This window comes from Lemur catta, chromosome 15, assembly GCF_020740605.2.
Source record: "Lemur catta isolate mLemCat1 chromosome 15, mLemCat1.pri, whole genome shotgun sequence".
Classification (NCBI taxonomy): Eukaryota; Metazoa; Chordata; class Mammalia; order Primates; family Lemuridae; genus Lemur; species Lemur catta.
Genome location: NC_059142.1, coordinates 16,189,769 through 16,207,915, shown reverse-complemented (window position 1 = coordinate 16,207,915; position 18,147 = coordinate 16,189,769). Strand labels below are relative to the sequence as shown.

At 46.3% G+C, this 18,147-nt stretch overlaps 1 protein-coding gene across 2 annotated transcripts in view; it reads right to left on the bottom strand.

Annotated features, from left to right (window-relative positions):
• Positions 1 to 18,147, bottom strand: part of SMG6 (SMG6 nonsense mediated mRNA decay factor) — a 212,981-nt gene that overhangs the window by 98,258 nt on the left and 96,576 nt on the right. For both annotated transcript variants that reach the window (XM_045526113.1, XM_045526114.1), the window contains exons 11-13: positions 14,658 to 14,774; positions 12,969 to 13,137; positions 652 to 853 (exon numbers count right to left, since the gene is read on the bottom strand). In XM_045526113.1, coding sequence (XP_045382069.1) covers positions 652 to 853; positions 12,969 to 13,137; positions 14,658 to 14,774 — 488 coding nt within the window. The remainder of the gene's footprint in view (positions 1 to 651; positions 854 to 12,968; positions 13,138 to 14,657; positions 14,775 to 18,147) is intronic.

Sequence of the window (18,147 nt, the reverse complement as noted above, 5' to 3'; positions counted from 1 at the left end):
CTGGCTAAAGACCCAACTGTTAAGCAGAGACTAAGAGATCCACAGTCCCCACCAGAGCAACAGGGAATGGGCTTTGTTTTCTATAAACAGATGGACAAGAAAAAGTTCAGGTTAAAACATAGTCCTCAGAGGAAGGAAAATAGAAACCAGGCAGCGGGGAATGCTTCATATTCCTAAAAGCTTTTTTTGTAAGTTAACACATGGTGTCTGCTTCTCTCTAGTCACCTATTTATCACTCTCCTCCTCGGAGAAGGGAAAAAGCCCTGGCTGTTTTCCTAGTGCAGAGTTTTGTGGCTGGGGGGAAGGAGAAAGGGGGGAGGAAGGAGGGTGCTTTAAGCATGATGCAAACCATTTGGAGCTGAGTGAGAGCACTGCCAACACAAGCTGCACTATTTAAACAAGTGAGGAAATGATCGTATATACAACATGCCAGCGAACACACACACACACACACCAAAGGAAGTCAAGAGGGCTTTTTTTTTCAGGACACAGTGCTGGATGTCAGCGGCTAAAAGGTCGATATTTTCCCTTAACACCCTTCTCAATGACTTAATCGTGTTCCGTTTGCACAGAAAACTTCCCAAGAATAAAAAAAGTCTGAAGAATTAAGAGGAGGGGTGAATGGGGAGGGATGTCTGGCCTGGGGCTGACCTTATCCGAGGTTTTCTCCACGTAGCAGGGGTCCTGAGGGGCAGCCAGCAAGGGGACAAAGCCTGAGAGAAGCCGATCCTCTTCCAGGATAAGAAGGGTGAGGTCATCGTCCGGGTCCTTGTACAGTGGCACCTCAGACTGATTCACTGCAGTCAGTATGTTACAGAAATCAGCCAGCGTCGACCACACATCCACAGCAACCCTGTGAGAAATAAGGTGAGAAAAGAAGAGTGGCTCTAAAGAGGGACCAGTAAAAGTATTCTCAGCACTTGTGAGCAGGGAGGTACTTGCAGCAAATGTTGTTTAGGTTGGTATCCTCCAGGAAATCATACCCAAAATGCTAGAATACAAAATTGTGCCCATGGCAGAAGTCTGGGGGGTGAGTGTGTGTGTGTCTATGCAAAGTTCAAATTGATTACAGGAAGTTTTTAATCCTCACCAGAGAGGAAAAAGAATTTAGAGAATCAGTTGCCTAATGCAGGTCCTGTCACCTTTCCAGACAGTGTGCCTGAGACACTTATTCAAACACTCTAGACAACCAGTGCCTGAGGCCGCTCCCAGAATTTCCCCACTACCGTCCAGCCAAATATATGCCACACAGACAGCAAATGAGCACCAGTCTCTCCTCCTTCAGCCACAGCCGGTCCAGTCATAGTGCAGAAAGAGTCATGAGGGTTTCCCCCTGCAATGCTTTAGAAATCCCTTCCCTATATATAAGCAGGAAAACAAACAATCAAACACAGATCCAACAAAAACCTCATTTCTTGCCTGCCAAGATCCTTCCAGGAAGGTAAAGTCTCTTACGCATTTCATCAGTGCTATGTTGGCCATTCCACAACCTCTTCTTTCTCTCACTTGTAGAAGGTTAGGTATAGTGTGACAAACCATTCTGGTTTGTCTGGGACTGTCCCAGTTTTAGCACTGAAAGTCACACATCCACAGAAACTACTCAGTCCCGGACAAACTGGGATGGTTGGTCATTCTAATCGCATATCACTAGGTCCTGGTTGAACCTGAGAAGAAACCTTGACACTGCAAAGTTTAGCTCTCCCCATTTGAAATTCCAGGGTAGATTTATAAAAAAGGGGTTCATTTCTCTGTCATAATCACTTGTCAAAAATCTACTGCGGTTCAGATTTTTGCTTTGGTGAGTGCTAAGGATCCATATAGCCTTTTTTTTTTTTTTTTTTTTGCCTGCCCAGGGATACCACATACAGGGCCTGCCAAGTTTACAGACTTGGCTTTCTTCTCCAGAGGAGCACCTAACCAGGTAGTCTGGAACAGGTAGCACCCCATGGATGCCAAGTTTTACTCCGAAAAGAATGAGATGCATAGGGGAATTACAAGAAAATCTTCACAATTAGGTTTAAGAGGTGGGGTGGCAAGAGGCAATATGCAAACAGAGCTATAAGAATCATCCTGGAATCTCCCTGGGGAGTTACTGCACAAGTCCTCCTAGGGAGGGGCCTCAGACCTAAGCAATTTGTTTCTCCCAGAGACTAGGGGCCTCTGGAAGATAGCAAAAAAAAGAGCACTCAAGGGACATGCCACTAAGGGTGACAGTGGGGGAGAAAGTGGAGTTGAGGTGTGGGAACTCCCTGACTGGCTCCAGGTGGAAGGAGGCTGCACTGGTTTATTTACTGTAACCACTGCACTAGGAAAAGGCAATGAAATGAAACATCTTGTTTTCAAGAGTATCCTGGGAACCAGGCGGAACACAGCCCCATTAATCACACAACGGCACATAATCAACACACGTGTACTGCAGAAGTAACTCGCTTCACAGGCTTTGCCCAGGAAAAAGAACATGTTTGGGAAGAATCACCGGAGGGATGAGAGTTTTCTAAAGCCTCTCTCTGTGCAGACACCGACAACTAGACTCATTCACAAAGCTCCATCTTTTGGCTCAGCTGGGTTTGGCTGTCAGAAATGTTTAAATATGGAAAAAAATAAACAGTTGCAACACGTTTCTGTGCAGAGATCTGCCTGAGCCCCTTTGTGATGTAATGGGAAACGCGGCATTCAGGCTACCAGCTGTAGAATAAACAGAACTTCGAGGGTTAAAAGGAACTGAACTTTCCACGACCCCATCTGCAGAGAAGAAAATAATAAGAGGAATGATGCACTGCCCCACAGCTCTGATAGTTTATCCTCCGGTCCCGGCTGCAGAGACAAGCACCGGATGTGATAGGGCTGCTCAGGGCCGCCTCCGAGGTTAGTGCTGCCCATGGGAGACGCACAGGGAGGCTCTTCCAGTTTCCCACTTCCTCCCCCAGTGCCCTGCTGGCCACTTGAGCCCACTGCCTGAGTCTGATCCCACAGCACTGGTGAGCTTTGGCCAACAGGCATTGCTGGGCTGCAGAGCAGCAATTTGGAAAATAAACAGGAAAGACGACAGTGAGAAGGAAGAAGGTGAAAAGTCTCCCAGCTGAATTCTTGGCTTGAGGGCCCTGGTTGGTGCTGCGCAGGTCAAGGCTGCTGAGGACATAGTTGGGGGATGGTGTGGGCAGCAGCATCCCCAGCCAGAGAGAAGCAGCAGAAAATTACCCACGGCTGCCACAGTGGGAGGCCCACATCCCTCTCTTATCCTCCCACCCCTACCATCTTGGATCCAAGACGAAGAAATATGTGGTACCATGTGGTTCTCATTACCATGCTCTCCTGTCCCCTAAGGCTCAGATAAACCAAAACTGACTCCTCCCAGAGATTGCTGGCCACCACTAGGGACCCCTGCCCACATCTGCCTTTTGCCCATTACCACCCACCTTGTGCCAAAACCTTATAAGTCACTGTAAAAATAAGGTGGATGCGAGTGTCTACCTCAGTGTTTCTTTGTAAGACAGCAGCTTGTGCCAAATGACATAGGAAATGCCCTCAGTTCCCAACTCAGAAATATAAATAAAAGTGGTCCAAGGGCCAAGCTAGACTGAGAAGAACCAAGGGAATGTAGAAAACGCTTCAATGAAAGGTCATTTCTGCCCTGGTCAATTCAGAGTGGTCTTATATTTGAACTCTGATTGTGAGTAGCTGCTTTCTTCTGGTATCTCAATGGGATTGCCCAAGCTCAGTTCACATTTCATATCATTAGTTACCTCCTCTCACTGAACACCACGGATATGAACACAACCACTCAGGTACCCAGGGGCCATTCAGTGACTCTCTATAGGACTGGGAGTATGTGGGAGAGCCAGGAAACTAATACTAAAAGGAAGAGGTGCTTCGAAAAACTAGGTGAGATGCCTGAACTCAAAAGTTAAGATATTTGTAAGAGGATGAGGTAATTCCTGGAACCTGGGCAACATCACCTCAGCTTACCCCAATCAGACCTCTGGGCTAGGAGGTCAGTTCCGTGGGTGAACACAGGGTTTCCTGTCTAAGTAGAAGGGGAAAAGCTTAGCTTTTTCCTGCTTTAGTTCCTTATCCCAACTGAGAGCACCTTTTAACCTTCACCCTACGGCAGCCCTTGGACCCTAAGTATTCAAGGCTGGCCTGGACTGAGAGAAGCCCCAAATCAAACAGCTCCCAATCTCCTGGAAATACTTGGGAAATAATTCCCCAAAAGGCTTTTCAGATAATCTCAAACCACCATTCTAAATGGACCCTCTAGAGTGCTGTGGGCTCAGGCAAGTCCTTCTGGCTTGTTCTGGTTCAGCTTATATTTTAGGAAAACCCCCAGAGCCCACAAAATCCCACTAAAGTTAGGGTGCACTCTTCACCAAGCAGACACAAAGCAGCCGGAGAATATGAAACTGTGTCCAATGAGCCCGTTTATGGCTTCCAGAATGGTGGCAAGGGAGTCTCTCAGCAGCTGTGATGTGATTAGTGAGCAGGGATCAGCAGTTGCAGGGTGACCCACTGGCCCAACCCCAGAGAACACACCACACACCAGGAAAGCAGACTCCTGGCTGGAGTCTGAACGCCAGATCCTAGCTTGGGACAAACCAGCAGTGACTGGTTAGAGGCATGCACTCAGAACCAAGGCTCGCTTCCCTACAGACATGCATTCACTTACTCCATCAGGAAAGGAAAAAAATAAGAGTTAATTTACTTTTTATTGCCTCAGAATTCCAAGGTTTAATGTAGCTGTCAGTTTGAGTGCAGTGCAGCTGCTGGCCGATACAATGCAGCCCAGGCTAGCCCAGGTGACTGGGGAAACACATTTCACAGAAATGAACCAACACACACTCCTGGCTGGTTGTTTGGGGGGATATTGATTTGGGGAATCAGATTAACCCTTCAGGCTGGGGTTTCTGCAAATAGCAGTAGAAAAGCAGCTTCAGCCCAGAGAACTGAGAAACCCTGCTCCCACATGGGCCAGTGGGTTTCTGTGTTTCTAAAATTTTGGAGTTTTCTTTAGGAGATGTTACCCAACTACAACACGTTCTGAAAGATTAAGGTATGAGATATGTGAGACATGTTATACACAACAATATACCTCCTTGCCAGAACTCAGAAAGAAAGGCAGATCTGCCAACTTTATAGGGAAGGGGTCAGATGAGACTTTTCTGAAAGCTCCAACTGGGGCAGGACTGAGGGAAAGAGACAGTATGGGAAGAGTGGAGTGCTAAGGCCCAACCAGGGCTCAGTCCATCTTTTTGGCAAGTCTAAGGAGGACTAAGCACTCCTTCATATTTTACTGGGGGAACAGGCTGGCTGGTGATTAATATCAAGTACAATGACCCCATGTTACAAGCCTGCAGGGGCCTGTGGAGGTGGCCATTTCCTGTGTAATACCAGCTTGTTTAAACACTAACATTCAAACTCCACAGCTGCAGAACAAACCCGGAAAGAGTTGAGTGAGAAGAAGCCCTGCATTGTGTTTCAGAGTTATGGAAGATCAGAGAAGTAGCACAGATGGGAAACGAGTTGGGTCTTTTGGTTCCTGGAGTGAGGAGATCTGGAAATATAGCCAAGATGGCACAGAAACTAGGCACAAGGAAGCTGAAAGGAGAAAGCCCACAGACACAAAGACAGACAAAAGGTCCTAACAAGAGAAACACTCCTAAGATATGCAGTATCTGCTTTTTTAAACTTGTTTTCCTATAGGTCATTATATCCTAGCTCACAAGTCTCCATATGGGGATCAGTGGCCAACATAAGATCACTGTTGTCCTGGAGGACTTCTCATTCAACTGGAGAAAGCAGCAGGAGGTGAGCAGCTAATAGCAGAAATGGACCTGAATCTACAAGTCTGGCAGAGTTAAAAGAATAATACCTGGGCTTAAAATGGCTTAGCAAGCCCCTTCAGGAACCAAGATGTCACACCAACCCTATTTGCAGTGGGGACAGAGGATCCAGTTCTGGTACCTCAGTGCTAAGTAGTTCAACAGGCCCTGGGATGGGGTGAAGGTGGGGAGAAATCTATGTAGCTCCTCTGAAATGTAGGAACTATAAACACTGTGTTTTCTAGATACCACCATGATACACAGAAGAGCCAAATGTGGCAGAGATCACTATTCTAGAGTTAAGACATGGGCAGTAAGATACCATACTCCAAGAATAAGAGATGTTTATGGGGGACCACAAAAGAATACAAGACTCAGGCAAGGACAATCCCTTCTACCTTTCTAGTCTATACAAACAAGTCAACTTAGGCCTTCAGGAGAGTACTCAACCCTAAATCAATTCTGCCCAACAGGGCAAATCAAATTCTGAAGCTTAGTCATCCTGCACTAGTATAAGAATATAAACTCCATGTTCTAAGCAGTGCAGCTGGAACCCTGTGGCCAGCAACAGGTCACAGTAACCTCATTCCAGGATTTCTCAAGTACCAGAGCACTTCTACTCCCTCCCCACCCCCATCTAGGTCAGTGCCTTATTCTGATTTCAGATCTCCCAGGCTACATTCATATGCACAGCCTCTGTCACATCACCATGGTGTGTTAAACCCATCAGCACTGTATGTTTGGGAAACAGCAGCCCCTAGGGGATCTTGACATCTCCACGGCATGAGTGGAGCCCTCAGTGGCCTCCCTGGTGCGGATTCTCACGGTTCCTGCCTCTCCAAACTTTAAGCTGTAACCACTCCAACACATCTTCTTAGTTTAGCACACACTGGACCCAAATAACCTCAGCCCAGAGCTGGAAAGTACTCTCCCTGGGGTCAGCTGCTGTACCCTGCTGGGGTCAGACTGGAGCCTTAGGCCACCACCCCTTCCTCTCACAAGGAGTCCTGTGGGAGGAGACAGAGGCTCCTGCCATGGGAGAGATCACGTGTGCCCCACACTCAGCACTTGGAGGAAGAGGAACCCCCTGGTGCCAGGCTATAGTGCTGACGCCCCAACCCGGAGCCAGGGAGACTGGGTGGGGAGCCAGGGTAGCAAAGGGGCTTCCCACAGTCACCACCACTTCCTTCAGGGAAGTGCTGATGGACTATTACTTAGTGACCTCCTAAAATGCCCTTTTGGGAAGACGTATTAAACGTCCTTGAAGGGGTGCTGATTAGACTTGGGATTAGTTCTTATTTCAAAGCTGCCCTGGGAGGGTGAGTGAACTAGCTGTTTTTTAACTCAAGAATTTCTATCTCATCTACAGAGTCAACACATGTAGACTCCCTGAGGAAATTAGCTTACTGCATACTACCTACATATCCCTATTTCTCCCTATGTGACAATACCTCAGAGGGCTCTCTATGTGCCTTTTCTAGCATGCTCTGTAGACTATCAAGCCATGGAAAAGCAGCAAGTTCAAGAATTTCTAGAGTTTTATTTTATTTTTTTAACAATACTCCAATCCAACAGTGTGATAAATGCATCCGAGCTACAATTAGGAAGATATATAGCATCAGAATGCGAAGGTCTGGGCAGCCTGGCGAAACGCGGGCTCTCCAGAGCCCCAGCTATGTTTCCCATTATGTAACCCTGGTCATGGGCAGACAGCCAGACTCCAAATGAAAAAGAGACTCTGGCTTGGCACTGGTTCTATTTTCCTATCCTCATTCGGGGTCAGCACAGTGTCATACAGCTGCAGAGAAAGCTCTGGGGATTAAACCTGGGAAAGCCTCCAAGACCAGGACCTGGGTTCAAGTACCAGCTGAAAGCAATAAACCAACTGCCACAGCTGGGCTAGGTTTGGATGTTCTCAAAGTCCCCTGACTCTTTCACTTACTGAGAACTAGAGATCAAGATGAGGGAAGATTTGGCTTCAGCAGAGACTGAAATGAGGTAGGTTGTCCCATTGCCCTAGCCTTGCAAAAGGTCCCGGGATACAAGGGGTCGCTATGCTCAGGCTCATGGAAGCCTGCTGCTCTGCTCCTCTCTATCACCTGACATTCACAACCTTCCTCATGCTTACTTGGTAAAGTGGAGAGTGGCTGTCTCTCCCTTCTCACAAGAGGTTTGGTGTGGAACAGAATAGAAACTCTGCTAGCAGATGGGACAAATAGATGGCACCTTTAAACACTGTGGTCTGTTCTAAATAGACCAAAGCACTCTAGACTGCCTTTCACAGTGGCCCCAGGCAACTTTCCACACCCTGCTACAATCCTCTGTATCAAAGATCTCTTGGGATACAAAGCCATCCTATTACAACTCCTAACAGGTACAAATGGGAAGTCACCTTATTTCCATATATGCCAACTCCAGCACACAGACCTGAGTGCCACTGTGATGAAAGGCACAAATGGCCCCACAATCCTGCCCTTATCCCTCTCCAGCACCAATGATGTTCTATAATCATCATCTAGGTGTTCCACACATGCCTGTCACTGCCTAGGAAAAGTACATTTGGCTGGAAAGAGAAGAGGAGCATGGGCAAAGAGGACAGAACCAAGGAGACTAACGAGCTTTGGAATTCCCCTAAGAGAGTGGAGGGTGCTGTGCAATGATTCTCTAACTGCACAGGAAGGAGGGCAACAAATATAACATAGGGAGGGAATGAAGGGAGTGAGATGAAATATGGGTCCAATGTGTCAGAGGGACCATTTCGGAGTGGGGTTTCTGGAGGAAAAGCAAACGGAAATATAGGCTATCTTGTCACCTTATCTTAGGATCAGAGAAATGTGTCTTTGCAGAGAACAAATGCAGGCAAAGACCAATGAAAGCATCCAAAGGAGAGGTGTTAAGTGGAAGCCATTTCCTTCCTACTCCCTTGAAAGCATTCCTAAACCCTTCAAAATGAAGATCGTCAACAAGGACCTTACTCATGTCAGGGGGTCTATAGTTCTGACATCTACAGAACCATTTGGGGTGTGTTATTCCCTATAGCCTTAAAAGGAAAGGGTAAACAGTATGGAAGATCAGTGGGCATAAGATGAAAGTTTGAAACCCACCATACCTTGCTAATCTCTCAACCACAGTATTTACTCAGTGAGTATTGGGGAGCTATATGAGAATATGAGAAACTAGAAAGGAAGAAGGTAAGATTCTTATTCTACTTTTCCAGTGCTCCGTCTGAAGGCTATAAGGTGGGATTACCCTCAGTGGTAGTCACACCAGATTTTCTATTTAACAGTCACACTAGTCCTTAAACAACCATGCCTTGGGTTCAGGCCCCAGGATAGCAAAGCCCCTCCTTTATGCTTAAACTTGCATTCCAGAGACAACCAGCTGCTGATCCTGACTGCTGCGAGACAGTGCAGAAGGGTACTTTATTCTCTATCACATTGACTTCTCTAGCCCAGACTGGACTCACAAGACAGTGGTGTCCACAGCTACAGTAATTGATTTACTGGGCAATTAGATTCAATATACTATTTGGTCAGATTTGCTCTCCCTGTGAAGGAAAGTCTGAAAAGACTAAGCAAATATGATTTAAATGTCTCAACCCCCTTTGCCTCTCTGTAGCCCAGGATGTGAAGCCCAGCCGGGGATGGCTGTAGCTTGGACCACGTGCCCAGCTGTAGATTGAGCCCTTGCCCAAAGATGGGCAGCAGCTTGCAGAGCCGGCAACGGGCCATTTGCTGCAGCATCCAAAGAGAAAACAGACTCAGCACCTCAAGCAAATGAGGCCCAGCACTTCCTGTGTGAGCTTTCCATTTCCTCAGCCAAACAAAAGCCAAAGGGAGTGAAAGGAGGAGGAGGGATGAGGGAGACATGCTGCCTAAGAGAGTTAACAGACCTGATAGCCCAGGATATGGGTAAAGAGGGGTTGAATGGATTATCTAAGGGACCTGTGCTTGTGAGGTGACCAGGCAAGACCCAAGCTCCAGGTATAGCTGGTCTGCCTCCCCACTCCCAAGAGGAAGGAAAGAATATACAGCAACCCATGCGCATGCTCGGAAGGAGTGGCTTAGATACTTGGAGAGCTGAGTCCTTTCTTGGCATTTTCTTTACAAAATTATAAATTGCCTACTCCATATTATAGATTAACAGCCTGAAAAGTTTGAGGCTATACATGTTAACTCTTTGGGGATCACTGCTGGGAAACAGCTGTCCCCAGGCCACCAGTCTGTCAGTTCCTTTGTGTGGCCCCAGCTGCCCAGCATAGGGCGAGACCCTGGCTCATGAGGCCTTAGCCTGGAGTGTATTTTGGAAACCTAGCAGGGCTCACAGAAAGGATGCAGAGAACTGTTCGATGCTGTGAGCACCATCTACACGGTTATAGAGACAGAGCTTGGGAGGACGTGGAGAGGGTGAGATTAACAGTCCAGGGGTGCTTCTTGGGGTGAAGACAGGGAAAAAATTTAGAAGGAAAGGCAGAGGCAAGGGGAAGAGTAAGACTACACAATCTACACAGAGAGATCAATAACTGCTGATCAGAAATATCTGCTTTGGCCTTCCCCTGTGGGTCACGCAAGAGTCTAGGAGCTAACCCAGACAAGCTCCCTTCCATATTACCCAGAAGTGCCCTTGGCAGCAGCCAAGGTCTCCATACTCTATTCTCCAGTATTTTCCCCCTCCCAGAGAAGAGGACTGGAGACAAATGATGAAGTACTAGGTAAGGATGTTTGTTCTGAAACACACATATTCACACCACAAAGAGCCTGAAGGAGTTTTGAGTACATAGCACCTGCCAGAGACAACAATGCAGAGAATGGGGCTGGAGGAAGAAAAGGGACAGGGAGGCCGGGCATGGTGGCTCAGGCCTGTAATCCTAGCACTCTGGGAAGCCGAGGCAGGAGGATGGCTTGAGCTCAGGAGTTTGAGACCAGTCTGCACAAGAGCGAGACCCCATCTCTACTAAAAGTAGTAAAAGTTAACTGGGTGTGGTGGTGTGCGCCTGTAGTCCCAGCTACTCGGGAGGCTGAGGCAGGAGGATGGCTTGAGCCCAGGAGTTTGAGGTTGCTGTGAGCTAGGCTGATGCCATGGTACTCTAGCCCAGGTGACAGAGTGAGACTCTGTCTCAAAAAAAAGGGGGGAGACAGAAAGGGGAAATAGAGAGGTGGGGGTGGGGAGAGAAAGGCAGAGATAATGAGCGAGATAAAGGGAACAGGAGATAGAGAGATAAACAGTCAACACAGCTGAAAAGAGACAGACCCTAAAAGTACACACATGTATACTACTGTGCCAATATGAACACACACACACAAAGAAGAATGGGACACATGGGAACACAGATAGCGGTCAGGAATCCGCAAGCTTTTTCTGTAACGGGCTGGATAGTAAATATTCTAGGCTTTGTAAGCCACAATCTCTGTGGCAACTACTCAACTCTGCTATTGTAGTGTGAAAGCAGCCATAGGCACAGTGTAAACAAATAAGCATGGCTATGTTCCAATACAACTTTACAGACACTGAAATCTGACTTTCATATAATTTTCACAAGTCATGAAATTGTAGTCCTTTGATTTTTTTCAACCATTTAAAAATGTAAACCATTCTCAGTTTGTGGGCCATAGCTTGCTGACCCTTGATATAGACACACACACAGCAGAGGCAGACAACAAAGGCAGGCAAAGAGACAGAGGCAGGCAAGCAGGCAGATACACATACGCAGAAATCCTGCCTCCAACAGAAAGATCTAGACTGACACAGAAAGACAAGGTTACAGACAAACATGGACACAGACAGACACTCAGGAACATATGGAAACATACACTTTCATAGGGTACAGTCACATGCAGATATGGATGAGACCAAAGCAAACACAGACTGACATGGACCAAGAATCAATACAGACACAGACAGAGATATTGACACAGAGACATGGAGACGAGACATACACTGAAATAAACCCCCATGGGGACACATGAACCTCTCACAGAGACACACATGCTCAAGGATACACAGATACAAACAAGCATAGACACAGGTACAGATATGGACATATCATATGAACACATGGATATAAAACATGTGGCCACAGATGGATGGATATACATGGACACATAAACACAAGACATGGACAGGCACACTGAAAAACACCTAGATAGACGAGCCCCCAGAGGCAAATACACACAGACCTTCACACTCAGACACAGAAAGACACTGAGACACACACAGACTTACAGACACACATAGACAAATGGACCCACACAGGCAGAGTTAGATACAACCCAGATATGATACAGACAAAGATAAAAGAAACAGCCATACATAGCTACACAATATTGTGGATATAATTTATGCCACTGAACTGTAAACTTAGAAATGGTTAAGATGGCAAATTTTGTTTTTTTTATATATACATTTTTCCCCCTCTCGTGTGGTCCTCCTACACTCAAAACCCTTCTTATATGTATTTTTTACCACAATTTTAAAACAAGCCATACAAACACCAACAGATCTACACAGGCACATCCAAGCAGACACACATACTTCCAGACAAACATACTCCACTCCGACAAATGCTCTAGGAGATCCCACAGTGACACATAGAGACAGAGATGGGGGCTGGAGCATGGTGAGGAGACAGGGCATTAGTGAACAACAGAAGAGAGATATGCATGTACTTACCCACCCCACATGTTTCCATGCCACAAGAGGAGGCACAGAGATGGAGTATGGAAGACAGCACAAGAAGCAGTGAGAGAGCCTGAAAAATGCACAAGAAAAACTAAAAGGGACAGAAAGAGACACAGACAAAGTCTCTCTCACACATATCAACACAAATCCAGACTGTAGAGGCAGCTGCAGAGACTGTGAATATGAACAATATGAGGGAACAAGAGCAAGAACAGATAACAAAACAAAGAGCAAGCTACAGAGTGAGAAAAAAAGAGAGTGCAAGAGGAGGAGGAGGAACAGGGTTGACGAACAGGCAAAAAAAACCCTAAACCATCAGAGGACAAGGAAGGGAAAAAACAAAGTGCAAATGAAGAGGGAACAGAGAAACAAGCAGGCTGTGGGCAGAAGGAAACAAAGAGCAGGACAAGGAACCTGTGGGAACACAGGTGGGCCAAGGCCAGCAGTGCCAAAGGAATGGGCAGGCCAACTTACTGTGAGGGCAGGTCCAGGGATGTGGGTGGAGGATTCCAGGTGTCTGGGTAGCCAAGCATCCAGTCTGACCAGACTTTCACGCTGGGGAGCAGTTCCTTCAGGTCCGGGACAAAGGAAGACACCTTGATGTCATCTTGGTCATCCTGATCCTCAGGAGAGGACAGCTGAGCTGCAGAGGCAAAGGGTGAGAACTGGGCCTATGTCTGCTGTGGTCTCCAAGTGAGGCCTGGGGTGCTGGGATGGCAGCAAGCTCTTAGGGAAGGGAGACCAAGTCCACAGGAAAGCTGGGCCCAGAAGCAAGGACAAGTGCAAGCACCTAAGAGGATTCTGAAAAGCAGGACAAGAGAACCAGTGCACTGGGTCTGCCCCCAAAGATAGCTGTTTCTGCTTTGCCTGGCTGAAGTCTCTACTCTGTCCTTTAGCCTACCCTTCTAGCTTTCCTTCAGCACAGTCGTGAGATGGCAACAGAGTTCCTGCCAAAACTGCATAACCTGAATTTAATCATAAGAAAATACCAGAGAAACCCAAATTGTGGGACATTCTATTAAATAAATGACTTGTACTCTTCAAAAATATCAAGGTCATGAAAGAAAAAGAAAGATCAAAAAACCATTCCAGATAAAAGGAGACTGAAGAGACTGATCTAAATGCAATGTGTGATCTAGGACTGGATCCTAGAGAATAAAAAAAAATGTTTTTCCCTTGTTATAAAGAACATTATTAGGCCAATTTGTAAAATGTGAATAAGCTCTGTAGATTCAATAATAGTATTATATCAATATTGACTTTCTGATTTTGATAATTGTTATTAAGAGAATGTCCTTGTTATTAGGAAATAGAGTCAAGTATTTGGTGGTAAAGGGCTATCATGCCTGCAACTTAAAATCAAATGGTTCAGAAGAAAAATAATAATAATCTTAAATATATGTATGTGTATAGAAAGAGAACTTAAAGCCATATGGTATTATAAAATGTTAATAATCTTGCAACTGTTCTATAAATCTGAAATTATTTCAAAATAAAAAATGTTCCCCTGTCCCTGAAAAAAGGCAGCCCGGAGGCTAGAAGCATTCACAAAGCTGGTGTGGCAGGGGGTGACACAGGGGCTTCATTGCTCACCAGTATTGACCTAGGAGCTGAAAGAAAGGTGTGACCTTCAGCCTTACCTTACACTGCTACAGCCATCAGGCTTAGAATTTTCAGGGCAGCCCTAAAGGATATGGGATACTACCTCAACCCAAGGGCTAAAAATAGCACCTGCTCTAGTCCAGTGAGTCTCCCAAGATGGCCAGTCCCCAGTGGTTATAACATCCACCGGGTGCCAGACAAAGAGAGACATAAAGGGCAAAAAACACGACATCGAGTATGAACAAAAAGGAAAACTCACTTTTCTGATGTTTTAAAGATGCAGGAACCCACAGCAGCTCATAGGTAAAGTGAAAAATCCTAACTACTAAAGGAGAAAAGAGGGAGGGAATAGTTCCACAAGAAGAAAAGAGGGCCTTAGAAGCAATCAGACTACAAAAGGAGATGCGACTAGTTCCATGGGCAAAAGGAAGAGGAGCATGTTGGGAAGAAGAATGAAGAGTAGAGGGAGAAGATACTGAGAAGCAGTATGGCACTCTGAGGCTTGTCTGGACAGGGCCAGGCAGCTGTAAAGCCCACCAGTCAGGCACCCTTCCTGCTTACCTTTGGCAGACTCCTTAAGTAAGCAGGTGCAGCGCCGTACCAGTAGAGAAAACATAGCCAAGCCCAGGGCTGCAGCTTGCTCCTGGATCACAGAGCGACACTCCTCTGAGAAGCAGTCTGAGGAGAGGCAAATGAAACTCCATCAATACTTTGGGGGACAAAGGCTACTCTTCTCTACTTTATAAGGTGTGCATCCTTGGCATGTTACTGAGCTTCCTTTTCCTCACCTAAGACTACAATATTCCTCTCAGAGAGTGGTTGTAAGCCCACGTAAGAATGCACGTGAAGCGCTTAAGACAAGCTCTGGCAATACGGAGAAGCGCTGATAACATAATACGGATCACCTGAGTCAACTCTGCAGCGCATCACTTCCCCTGGACCAGTTACCTCAAGGTGAGCAGTGTGAGCCAGAGCAGCAGGATCTCTGCCTTTAGCTGGCTACTGATAATGTAAAGCTACAGTAACAAGAACTCAAGATTTAATTAACTCCGTCTCTCTAATGTACAGTAAGCAGGAGTACAATCATCAATTAAGATCAGAAAAATACAAATTAAAAAATTATCTTCTTGAATCACCAAACTTTGGTTCCATCCTTAGCTCCTCTATGTTCCTCTTCCTAAAAGAACACACATGACACAAATAACCTATTTTCACTGAATGAGTTAATTTTATATAGAACAATGCTTGGCATATAATAACACTTTATCAGTGTTAGCTTTTGTTTTCACAAATTTTTTTCCCCATAACTAAAAAATAAATCTGGCTCCCAATGCCAGCACCCACTTTCCCTCACTTTTTCAGCCTGGCTAACTTCCCTCTGGCTGCAGGTCCCTGAAAGGAGCCACTGGCAGATTTATTCTTTGGTGGGAGCTACATAACACACTCCCAAATCCCTGCCTGTACCTACTCTTTGTTGAGGCCCTCTCCGATAGCCACTTCATCTGGACTTGAGAGGAATCAGTGACAAACAGAAGGCAGCAGTCCAACCTGCAGCTTCAGAGAAGACTCCCAGTACTCACAGGAGATGGAATCAGGGCCAGCCTCACTACCTGTGGCAGCAGCTAATCTGTTAGTTCTCTCTGTAATACAGGAGAACTCTTAGAATCTCCAAGTGTTAAAAGGATAATTAGCCACATGTTTGATCTCTGTCCCTGCCTGCATTTTAACCTCAATAGCCAAGGGGGGAGCACTTGTGGGTCCTCTCTCTCTCTAAATCTCTAATCTTGTCAATGGGCCTAACTGAACTCCAGGAGAGGTTACACAGTATTCCTTCATCCAGGAGCAAGTATGACTGGAGTGTATAAAACCAGCCCCAAACCACTTTTAAAAGTCCTGGGAAGAAGGAGCAGGCTGCTGCTTAGAAGGGCCCAACATATGAATAGCATTAGTTTAGCAATTCTTCTATTGTGGCTTTCTCCTGCCATCTTCCAGATGCCTACTGGTCCCAAATGTCACCCTCTAACTTTTCAACTCAACTGTGGCAGGCAGTAAGGAAGTGGTAACAATCCATGTGATTAGAACAGATCACCACTCTCATTCTTCTCCTGGTAAGGTCCTAAACCTATGTTGGAGAGAAAGAAAACAAGAGCCCAAGAAGCAAAAGGAGGGAGGAGGGAAAGCAGGGAAGAGGAGGACGTGTAAGCTGTCCCAAGGAAAGATGCCAACTCTTCCCCAACACCCTCCCCATAGCCAGCAGCACTGTGTATGGTCCCAGCTCAGGCCAGGCTTCTGCCAAGCACTGCCAGCAGCCTGCCTCTAAGTAGCAATAAAGCCCAGAACAAAGGAGTAAGTCCCAGGCAGAGGCAGCTGGGAGAGGACCAATGGATCTTGGTGGTTGACACACTGACCAAACATTAGTGCCCTTCAACAACTGGGCATCTTAGGCAGAAGTTATCTGCACACAGAAGACTGCAAGGGATGGAGGGAGTGTCTTAACCCTAAGAGACTGGCATTTTGAGGAGCACAAGGCTTTAATAAGACATTCTCATTAGCTTGGACAAGGACAAGATGGGGAGAGGGAGATTTCTTTCACCAAGCTTATTTCTATTTTTATGACAAATGGCAACCCCAGGCTTGACTGTTTCTCAGAGTTCAGGTGGGGGGCTAGAGCTCAAGGAGGAGAAAGAACTACTTAAGAACAGTGGTATCTGTGGCCTCTGGAGAGTCCAGGTAGGCCTTTTGTTTTTTTTTTTTAAACCTCCTGCAATAAGGTCTGGGGACCACGCAGGGTGGCAACACTGGAGCCTCTTTGGTGTATGTCTGGAAGGGCTTAACTACCTCTCAGAACAAACAGAAGGCAGCTTTACAACTGCTCTGCTCTTGGTCATGGTTACGTCACCCCAATTCCTCCAACCGCCTCCTGAAAAAAGGCCTGGTAGCACTGCTGGTTTGTGTGTACAAACCAGTAAGCTGCTCTGCCCTGATCAAGCAGGTGCAGATATTACAAGCTATCTAGGGGGTCAGAAGGTCTGGGTCTTGGTCAGCCCTCTGACTGACCATGTTATCTGGAGTACTTTCTGGAAGGCCTGTCTTTTTCCATGGGTCAGTGGTACCATAGCACAATATGGAGCATCTATAATGTGCTAGGTAGGCCCTGTGTTAGTTATCATGGAGAACATAATTACAAATAAAACATGGTCTCTGCAACCTTAGGACTTTCTAATAGGGTGAAAAAAGTCATTATTTACCCAAGTAACCGTGGCAATTTGAACCTAGTGCCTCAAGTGAGAAATGTATTAAGTGGATGGTACCTTCATGGGATGCTCTTTGCCTCACATAGGCTTCCAAGGGCTAGAAGCCATCAGATGCCACTCCTTACGAGTACTCACCATTATACAAGTGGGTGGGAAAACAGCATGTAGATTCCCAGAGTCCACATGCTAGACCTAGGAAACTGGACCTAGTCTGACAAATGCCCATATATATACCTAGAGTTCGGTTGGTTCAAGCCAACAAGTGATGGGGGTGGGGGTGGGGAGGAAAAGGCATTGTTTGCTTTGGTATTTGCCTGGGTTCCTCTGGCTTTGTGTCAGGTAGCAGGAGCCTGACATAAGCTGAGGAACTCATTAACATTGTGAAATAGCCTTTCCCCTTCTTTCCAAAAGCAGGTTTGCTCAAGGGTTTAGGGTAATGGTTTTGACTAAGTCAGTCAGACAGAAATATTTCTTACCAAGAAAAGTCACCTGAGATCTGAACTTGGTTCGTCCCCTTCCCACATGGGGGCAGGTAACCACGGCACCCAGTATTCCTGTGGCCAAATACCTGCTCAGACAGAAATATTCTTCTCGCTCGTATGTAACAGGGAGACTTTCTCGTTTTTCTGAGAACATATTCATGGAAAACATAAACCAACTGTCGTCAAAGTTGCATGAAATCAGGAAATGGAGCGGCCAGGAGAAGGTTGCCATGTGGCCGGATGTTATGTATTTCTAATTAGTGCTATACATCTTTCAACAGCAAGTGTCCTTCTGCTGGGAAACACAACACACTG